This window comes from Phaseolus vulgaris, chromosome 5 (assembly GCF_000499845.2).
Source record: "Phaseolus vulgaris cultivar G19833 chromosome 5, P. vulgaris v2.0, whole genome shotgun sequence".
Taxonomy (NCBI): Eukaryota; Viridiplantae; Streptophyta; class Magnoliopsida; order Fabales; family Fabaceae; genus Phaseolus; species Phaseolus vulgaris.
Genome location: NC_023755.2, coordinates 39,078,963 through 39,089,734, shown reverse-complemented (window position 1 = coordinate 39,089,734; position 10,772 = coordinate 39,078,963). Strand labels below are relative to the sequence as shown.

Here is a 10,772-nt window from a genome sequence, read left to right as displayed (position 1 = left end):
CAAGATTCCAAGAGTTGACCCTTTATATTTTACAAGTGATTTTTAGCGAGCATCTGGAGTGCTTTCTCACTCATATGCCCCAATCGTATGTGTCAAACATCTTTGGAGTCTGTAGCAACATTTGCTTCTCCAGAACAAATTCTTCCTTCAATAATGTAAATGGATCCTTCCTTTGAACCTTTGACAATGACAAGGTTCCCTTTTACTAGTTTCCACTTTCCCGTACCAAAGTGACTTATAAAATCAACATCATCTAACTTATAAAACCAACATCATGTGTCCTTATTATTTATTTTGTTCAATGACGAATCCGTAATACATTTAAAAAAGTATATCACTCGGAAAAAAACACACATGCAAATTAAAGGACTATTTACAAATTGTGCAACATTACTTTGAATTTACGATATTTTGTAGATTATACATTAAAATTAAAGCACGTATTCAGAACTTGTGTAATGTGATATGAGTTTCAGTTGTGTGGCTTGATCTTCTTCTGGCATTGAAAGAGGAATTTGGGGAAGCGTTTATCTGGCATGAGGAATAAACTCGGTATTCAGATTCATGGACACCCCTGAATGTGTTAAATGGTTACCTCTGTATTTTGTTCGAGCTACTTCCATTGATAAAGACTCCTTCAGTTCAATCACTATCACGCTTGTGACAGGCCTTCTGTTCATATTTGGAGACACACATTCTGTTGCTATTTCTACTGCTTTCCAAACTGAATTGGTATCATAATCTCCTTCTAGCCTTGGGTCAACAATGGCTTTGATATCCCCTTTCAAAACCAAGGATCTAACCCATTCACTTATGTGAATAGTTTCTTCACCTCTCATTATCACTGGTTGATTTGTGATTATCTCCAAAAGAACAACTCCAAAACTGAAAACATCACTCTTCTCTGTCAATCTATTTGTTATGAAGTACCTGTAAAGAATAAAATCTATTTGTCAGAATTTTTTACACAAACACTTCAATAAAATCATGAAATAGAAACCAATTTTTAGAGACTAAAATAATTAGTTGCAATAGTAACTAAATTAGAGATCATTTTAGAAACTAAAAACAAATTGGTTTCTAAATTAGTTTCTATTATTCTTAAATAGTTTCTAAATTGGTATTTAATTAGCAACCAAGGTTTTAACTACCAATTATTTAGTTTCTAAATTTGGTAGCAAAAACATTGGTTGCTAATTAGATACCAATTTAGAGACTATTTAACAATAATAGAAAATAATTTAAAAACCAATTTTTTTTTTTAGTTTCTAAGATGGTCTCTAATTTAGTTACTATTGCAACTAATTATTTTGGTATCTAAAAATTGGTTTCTATTTTATGATTTTCTTGCAGTGAAACATCTACATGGGTAACTATATTTTTCCCAAAAACTGATGAATAGGATCGGGAACTACTAAAAAATTATTAATTAGATATCAGTTTTAGAGACTAAAAATAATTAGTTACTGTATTGATTAAATTAGATACTATTTTAGAAACTAAAAAGTTATTAGTTTTTAAATTAGTTTCTATTATTGATAAATAGTTTTTAAATTGGTATCTAATTAGCTACCAAATCTAAAAACCTGGTAAATAATCAGATACCATTTTAAAAATTATTTATCAATAATAGAAACTAATTTAAAAACTAATATTTTTTAATTTGTAAAAATAATTTTTTAAATTTTACAAATTAGTATATAATTTAGTTAATATAACAATTAATTATTTTTTGTCTCAATTGATTTTTATTTAATGATTATTTTTAGGGAATGTAATTGAATAGTACTCACTCTGGGTCTAGATAACCAGGAGTACCGGCAACAACAGTTGACACGTGAGTTTCACCTTCAGTTGGGATAATTTTGGATAGACCAAAATCAGCTAACTTTGCTTGGAACTGTTCATTCAACAAGATGTTTGTAGATTTTATGTCTCTGTGGATTATAGGCGGCTTGCAACCATTTTGCAGATACTCCAAACCTGAGATTAGATTTAAGGCAGACATATTGGGAGGGAAAAAGGGAGTTAACAAAACTGTTAAAATACATAATTTGAAGTTTACTTTCTCACCTAAGGCTGCATCCACTGCTATACGAAGTCTTTCTTCCCACGTGAAGAATTTTGTTTTGCTGTGTTTACCTGCAAAAACAAGTTACATTACTTTTTCTCTGCGTTGTTTTCTGTTAACTTATGACTCAATACACTTGTCTCCTAAGGAAATATTCATATTCATGGTTTCAGAAAACAAAATTTATTTGCACAATTTCATATGGGAACTAACCAGAGAGATGTTCGTGTAAGTCTCCATTAGCCATGTACTCATATATGAGACCCTTATTGGTTTCTTCATTACAATAACCAACGAGGGAGGTTAAATTTTTGTGATGAACTCTCATTAGAAGTTTAACCTGTATATCAAAATCTCAACCATGTTTAACCATATATTTTTATTTCTGAGATAAAAATCCAAGTGTAAAGTGATAGAGAAACTTGCCTCTGCCTGAAATTGTTGAAACCCCTGGACAGACGATGAGGAAAGCATTTTCACTGCAACTGGAGTGTCATCGATATGGCCCAGATAAACAGTTCCAAATCCTCCTTTACCGAGAGGTGTATTGAAATTATTGGTGATTTTAAGGACATCGAAGTAGGAATAAATTTGTTTTCTCAATGATAGCACTAAATCATCTTGTTTTGTGTATTGTGGTGAGATCTGACTTTGATCCCTTTCTACTATCAAAGCTGTTAAATATCATTCCGAAAACTAACAGGTTAGGATTGAATCTGTTTGACAAATTAGCAATAAAATTTCGTTGTAGCATCACCTTTCAATTTTCTCCTTTTAAGCGTCCATACAGCTACCACGACAATGAGAAGGATCACAACCCCACTAACTGATGCTATGGGTGCAACAATGTTGTTTTTCTCTTTCTTTTCCTCATCCTGCACGTTGCATTGACCAGATTCACAGAGAATTGGATTTTGGTCCACACTAGCATGAAAAACACAGAAGGTTTATGTTTTAACTCAGTAAACCTTACAAGTCATTAATACTTTCAATTGATACTTCAATTCATTTTGCTTGTGCCAATATATTGAAAAACAAAGAAGATTTATGTACAAAAGTAAAATAAAACCAATTGATACAATAAATAATGATATTATGAATTTGAGAATTTTCAATAACATCCTTACCTTAGTAACAGAGAACCTTTCTTGGATTTTTCAACAAGTGCCGAGGGAATTAAACCAGAGAGGTTATTCTTCTCCAAGTTTCTGCCAAAACGGAGAAACTATATATTATCCTTTTCTATTTTCTGATACAGGGGAATCAAAAAATTGTTCCAGTAACAGACGAAGTGAAAAAGTAACTGATGAAGCAACTTACAATATCTTTAAGTGTTGAAATTGAGACAGAAAATCAGGAATTTCACCGCTTAAGCTATTGTTTGATAAATCCCTGAAAACATGCCTCATTTTAAACAAGTCTTTTATCACACGGAACAAACGACATCTTGACATGTACGTACACAGCAGAATCTAAAGAGTTTAGTTTATACGATCAACCAGTCAAAAATCATACTGAGATATAGCTCACGAAAAAGTTACCGTAAAAATTAATAAATTTAACTTATGATTTATGATTTTTTTTACTCTTATCGTTTATATAGTATATACTTACAGAGGTTTCTTCTAGTGCCATCATTTATTGGATCAGGTGAAACAAAAAAGAAAAAAAACTCACAACTTCTCCAACATGCTGAGGTTTGAAATTGAAGGGTCTATCTTTCCTGACAACCCACTTGAAGATAAATCCCTGTTTTGCATATCCAACAGTTATATCCGATATCATCTCAGATATATAAAACTACTATAGTATTAATTTGAGAAGCATAACTTACAAAGTTGTGATTCTTGGAGACTCTTTTTTGTTATAACTACAATTCAAACCCTCCCACAAGTAATCTATAGGGGCACATGGATCACCTTGCCAATCTCTTGTGACCCCATAAATTGATTTGATGGCTGTAATGGCATCATCTTTGTTTTTTTAATGCAAAAAAGAGTAAAGGGTAGTGTTAAGATCATGTAGACAATAGGGTAATCCAAATAACTGGTAAAGGGTAGTTAAGAAGAATATTAAGATCATATTTTTGTGGCATACCATCTCCTTTGAATGTTTCTGATTGCGGGAAATCTATTGCTTTGTAAATTTCAAGGGCATTGATGATGGGAGGCAGGGTTGAGTTTTTGGTCTTTACAAGAGAATATATAATTTCATCCCCACTGGAGGCTGACAAGCTAAATAAAGTGGTAGCGAGCAGATTCTTCGGTGAAAACTTTGAATACACCTGTTTACCATTTTCCACGATGTTGAATTCTCTTGTCTGATTCGTCGCTAACTCTTGAATCTCCATGAAGTACATGTAAACATAGAATTTATCAGTTGGATCATCTGGCATCCAGTTTATTACTTCCAATGGAGCACTAACATTTGATGGTGTAACTGCAGTGCTCATCACAATTGCTGGCGGTTTGTATACGTTCTGCTCTAAAGCATCAGCAGAAATCGAAACACTTAATTGTTTCCAGTCATTGATGTTGTCATCATAGCTCCAGTAACGATCATAAACATCATCCTTGTACCTGAGAGAAAACAAAATTAGTCCAATAATCAATCAATCTCGTAATGAAAAAGTTTAATCCGAAAGTAGAGTTCACCTGTAGGTGGTGTTTGAACCCATATCCCACCGGGTGTGAGTTTCCAATGATCCAGATTCAGTGACATAAATATCATCTGTCAAAGTTCTCAGTTGTATGGCTGATATAAATGGTGTTCCATGGCCAGTGTCAACCAGACAGATCTGTACATAATCCAGTGAAGGCACATGTATGATCTCATTGCTCCTCTCAGTTGATTCCTTGTTTATGCTCACTGTACTCCACCGATTAGCCCCGAGATGAACATCAAACTTTGGTAGCTTATTCAGCCCATCATAATTTCCGTACAAAAAAATAGTCTTGATCAGATACTTAGAGCCTCTTGTGATGTTTATTTTGTAGCAGTTCCTTTTTCCTTCCGGGAAGCTTCTGAGAGTCCACATATATCGATAATAGTCATTTTTCAGATTAGATTCTATTGACATACTCACACCAGTATTTATTAAATTTGCATCTGAAGTATAATTTACGCCCGTATTCGACTCAGTATAGCTAACACCTGGAGTAACTCCACAGTCTATGCTGATGAATCCTGAAACATAAAAATGTACATATATTTGCATGGAACATGAGGCTTCAGCTAATTTTTTTTATCAAAGAATGGTGAAATGAAGTTCAAGTTTTAATTTCCTATCAAACCTGATTGGTCCTGAGCTTGAATCAGTGTGGCAAGAACTAGAAAACCAACAAAACCAACAAGGAAACACCTCAACATTCCCATTTCTTATCACCTTCTGCTTTCTGCCTTTGAATCAGAATAGGGGATGCCCTTTTCTGACTTATACCACAAAAGAATTTACCAAGTTACCAGTTTTGAATTTCCTTAAATTTTTATCCCTTTCCATTCTTACTTTCATCTAGTGCTGTAGGATCATCCACTTGATTACTTTGAAATTGCTGTCATGTTCATCACCTGTCTCTCATGCATGCACTTGCGTGTGCATCATTAGAATTTTACAACATTCACTGGTCAATCAATCAATATATATTGTAAATTGAAATAAGCTAATTAAAAACTTACCAATCGATGGATCTAAAAATGAAGAAGAAAATGTCCATGTTTTTTTGTGGAACACTGCTTAGAATAATGCCAAGATAGGGTTTTATGATCCTCATGCAATTTATGTATGTCTCACTTGCCTTAGAAAATTCAAGCATAGAGACGTATACAACATTTTTCTTTATTGGCAAAAAAAAAAAGAAAAAATAGAGGTATTTCAGAAATCTCTCAATCCTTATACAAAAACAGTGACATCCTTCAGCCTACCACTCGCATGATAGCTATAAAGCGGACAACGCGAGGGAAAGCTCATCATCTAACCATACCCAAATACAAAAAACACAGTAGTGCAAAATGTAGAAACAACTATTATTTATTAAGTGCGGCTTTACGAACATACGTAGTCTTTAAAAACGCGGTGACATTTTTGAAATTAAGTTTATTTACAAATGCGGGTATTTGTAATAGCTGCACCCGTAAATCATTTTTACACTAACTTCAGAAGCGCGCCACTTACTCTTTCTTACTTTCTTTCTCCTCTTTGCATTTCGTGTTTGCACTTCTGCTCGCATTTGCGCTTCGCGTTCCTCTTTTCTTGCAACTTTATTGATACTGCGTTTGTGCCTGTGTAAGTTTTTGAGCTCTCTTTCTTCTTCACCAATGTATATAAATTTTTTCGTGGGTTCATTGATACAGCTTCATTGATACCGTTGCATTGCCTTCGTGTGTCCTTCTTTAGTTTCTTGTGTGCTCCGTCGCGCTGGTTCCGCGTCCACCGTCACGTCCGCTGTCGCCGCCGTGCCACTCTTGGCAAGGTTGCCTTCACATATAAGACTGGTGATGTTTTCTATTTTTTGAATTTTTTCTAATGTTATGATTTTTTTATGTATTATAATTTTTATTTTTTAAAATATATATTATTTAATGTTTATTTTAATTTATATTATGTTAGTTGTTGTATTGAGTCCGAGGTGTTCTACTACAAACCAGACAAAGTTTTTAGTATTATTATAATTTATATTATACTTATTATTATTAATAATATGAATAGTATTAATAATATTAATAATATGAATATAATATTAATAATAGAAATAATATGAATATAATATTAATAATAGGAATAATATGAATATAATTTATATTATTATTATTAATATATAATATTTATAATTATTATTATTAATATAATATTTATAATTATTATTATTATTAATATAATATTTATAGGATTTTTCACTATATAATATTACTATATAATTTTGTAGGATTTTTTTTTATGAATAAAGAATAAAATAGATTATTTAGAAATACTGTAATCTTTATAAAAAAAAGTTCAAAACATATCATATTCTTTGTGTATGAATGAAATATATAATAATTAAACTAGAGGTATCACATTAACCGCCAGAAAGACACAGTGTAATTGCTTGGGAAGGTGTGTCTCTGCTGCTACTGTGATATCTCTCCAAGGTAGTTTTAAAGTATTTGACATGGCAAGGTTTGTCCTTACAGTAGAAGACAATGTGGAATAGTTGCAGTGCTAAAAGTCAAAAACACAGACAATGACTTGAGAAACAGACTATGACCATTGACTTGCTCTCAAATACAAAACAAAAACTAACCTTTCTTTCTTTCTTTCCTTCCAAACTCCACAACCACATCTTACGCTAAGGTTTATAATAAAATTATATTATTGCTTCAAATTATTAAATGTAAATGCTTGAAGAATGAACATTAATACTCGCTAATTAAATGTGCAGTAATATAAATCTTCTGCGTAAATATGCCGTAAATTTAACGACGTACACGTATATACTTTATAAATTATTTCTATATTATAAATTATAAATGCATTAAATAGAAGAAAAATGATGAAAAGGGCGTCCTTTAAAAATAGAAAGAATAAGGGAATGTGTGGTGTATTTCAATTTAGAGTTTGAAATGTATTTTCTGGATTTAAAAATAACATTTAAACTCTAAATTTTAAAAACAAAATTGTATTAATGTATTTATTGTATTCTGAATTTTAAAATTTAAAATATATTTTTAAATTAAAAAACACGTTCTAAATTCTAGAATTTGGAATAATTGCAGTGATAGAAGCCTAAGAAACAGACTATGACCATTGACTTACTCTCCAATACAAATCAATTAACTGGGAATTTTATTCCCTCATAGACCATGGACAACTCAATATTATATTTAGAATATTGCTTCAAATTATTGAGTGGAAATGCTTGAAGAATAAACATTAATATTCACTAATTAATAAAACTACTGAATGGTGCCGTGCTCTCCCGTTATTAGAAAAATCCAAAAAAATTGACTTTTACATACGAAAGTTCCATGTCAACAAGTACAGAAAAATACATTTTTCCAGTCCATATAAGCCAATATATTATATTGAAAAGGTAATATGAAAAGGATTTCTTTGCTATAATAACCATATTATAAATTTATATATAATTAAAAGAATTTTACTACTTGTATTTTATACTAAAAAAAATTCTCTACTAAATCTTAAATTAATTATAAGTGTATATCTTTACGTGTTAGAAGACTTTCTGTAAGTTTGATATTATACTTTGTGTTTCTTATTATATCTCATTATGAATTAGTGAAGTAAAATTCTAAATTTAATTGAAAAAAAGAGAGAATAAAATATGATACAATTTCATCTTTTATAAATATATATATATATAATTATGATCAACTTAGTGTGAATGCAAATTTGATATTTATTTATAGTTGTCCACATCTTGTATTAAGTCATTGATCCTGCTTGGCAGAATTATAGTCTCTTTATTCTGCATTCTTTTTATCACTAAAAAAAAAATAATTAAAAGATGACATTTCGAAACTATTTCAACCTACATACATTCTATAATTAAAAGATGACATTTCAGAACTGTTTCAACCCATACACATTCTATAATTAAAAGATGACATTTCAGAACTGTTTCAACCCATACACATTCTATAATTAAAAGATGACATTTCAGAACTGTTTCAACCCATACACATTCTATAATTAAAAGATGACATTTCAGAACTGTTTCAACCCATATACATTCTATAGACTGAATAAACAACCAAAACCTGTATAGGTAGCATTGTTGCCATGACAGCACCAATATACCAAAACAAAAACAGCACTAAAGCTAACCAAAGATTGGTACATCCCTGGCCTAGCTACCTTATATAATAACACTGCATATCCATACTAGGCCCACACATTTGAACCAAAAACTGCGTACAACACAAAAAAGTGGACGCAGATGGGTCTTTATCAGCTGCATGAGTTCACCCTCTGCCTTTGATCAACATGCCAGCACCCCTACCCTATACCCAACTCTTTCTTCACCCTTTTTATGTGCATGGTCAGCACCTTTTCCAGAGTTTCCATACATAAAACAGCATTATACCCTGCCCCTCCAAGAGAATTTACTTACTCAATGTATACATGTAGCACCAGCATCCATAAATGAGGTAGTTGGTTGACAATTATGCAGCAAAACACCTCCTCTGTGCTGCATAATCTGCATTTTTTAGGATAAACTTTTGTTTGAAAACCAAACAATATTGATGGATAAGTTCTGAGTTACCTTCATGAAAACACATAGTACCAAGGCATGAATGAGTAAGAAATTGAGCTCACAATAAAACCAACTTAACTTTATCCTTCTAATTTATTTCCCTTTACACACATATATATCCACAATTTCAGGCTTCGTTTCCTTTTCTCACACAAATTCTTGTTTGTTCATTTACTACTTTTCTACCAATTTAATCAAAATACTCTTCTTACAATACTGGCAACAAAGTTTCAACTACCTTATAAAAACTGCCTCCATCTGCAAAAATCATTACATTCACAAAGGGATCAAAATTAAACTTCTTTTTACACATTTTTTACATAATGGGTTCAACTATTCACTGGTTGTTACTTTTTTTTCATACCTTTTACATCTATCTATGTTATCCTTTTTATTTTGTTTATTGACATCCTTTTTTTCTATAAAATGATGTCATGTAAATGTATTGTTTTAATTGTCTTAATTGAGTATTGAGTATTAAAGGGGACATACCGAATATCTCCTTTAAATAATTCATTTATTTTTGTTGATAAAATAAAATCTAACTGCCTCACTTTTCTTCACTGTTTTCTAGTATGTTTGCATCACATACTCACCACCACTGCTTAAGGTATCTCGTGAAACATTATTTTGGTGACGAAACAAAATTTTGCGAACACTTTTCCCCCGCCAAACTAGTTAATCATGGATCTTAAATTGTATCGGGTTCACATGCACTTCCAAGTTTAAACTTCAACATGTGTCGACTATTTCATGGAGGAGAATATCGAACCAAATTAAAGGTGTGGATGTGGATGTGGATGTGGATGGAGTGTGGTATGAGGATCTTGAAGTTGTTAGATCTAGAAGATTGTTTGCCAAACAATTCTCAAAGCCACCTAACTATAAGGTTAGACTGAGGAATGTGGATTTTTTGAATCTTACACAGGAGGTAAATATTAAGCTAATTGCAAAGACAGAGGAAGAGGTAAGTGATATAGGGTGACAGTGTGATGGTTCATAAAGTCCTAACTTTTAACTTCAATTTCATCAAAGGATCTTGGGAAACCCTAAAAAATGACATTCTACAAGCAGTTCAAAGTTTTGAGAGTACAAGAAGAATTGCAACTACTCATTTATTGTTCATGTACTTAAGCTAAAGGATCCCACGAATTTGGATGAGTATAGACCAATGTCACTTGTTGGTGCAATATATAAGATCATCTCTAAAGTTCTAGCTAATAGAATGAAATGTGCTCTCTCTAGAATTATTGATAAATCTCAATAAGTTTTTCCAAGAGATAGAGGCTTGTTAGAAAGCATTATTGTAGTTAATGAAGTGGTGAAGGATCTTATAAAGGAAAAAAGGTCAAGACTAATAATAAAAGTCGATTATGAAAAAGTTTATGACTTTGTGAAAAAGGATGTTTTTGGAGTCATCTTCTTTGTTAGTTTTGATTAATGGTAGT

The 10,772-nt window shown here is 31.7% G+C and overlaps 1 protein-coding gene across 1 annotated transcript; it reads right to left on the bottom strand.

Annotated features, from left to right (window-relative positions):
- Nucleotides 1–260: 260 nt before the first annotated feature.
- On the bottom strand, nt 261–5,642 carry LOC137835885 (LRR receptor-like serine/threonine-protein kinase IOS1). The gene is made up of 13 exons (XM_068644628.1): nt 5,365–5,642; nt 4,726–5,257; nt 4,169–4,650; nt 3,906–4,044; nt 3,749–3,820; nt 3,392–3,463; nt 3,199–3,279; nt 2,829–2,995; nt 2,498–2,745; nt 2,285–2,411; nt 2,074–2,142; nt 1,794–1,983; nt 261–930 (listed from the first exon to the last, which is right to left on the bottom strand). The coding sequence occupies exons 1-13, from the start codon at nt 5,444–5,446 to the stop codon at nt 528–530; spliced, it is 2,664 nt and encodes an 887-aa protein (XP_068500729.1). The 5' UTR covers nt 5,447–5,642; the 3' UTR covers nt 261–527.
- Nucleotides 5,643–10,772: the final 5,130 nt, after the last annotated feature.

Excerpts from the sequence above, each read along its gene's own strand:
- LOC137835885 (XM_068644628.1), bottom strand. The coding sequence starts at position 5,446 with ATGGGAATGTTGAGGTGTTTCCTTGTTGGTTTTGTTGGTTTTCTAGTT. Across the intron at positions 3,821-3,905 it reads TCTCCAAGAATCACAACTTT|GGATTTATCTTCAAGTGGGT; the intron begins GTAAGTTATGCT and ends TATGCAAAACAG. Across the intron at positions 3,464-3,748 it reads CTCAGCATGTTGGAGAAGTT|GGATTTATCAAACAATAGCT; the intron begins GTGAGTTTTTTT and ends GCATGTTTTCAG.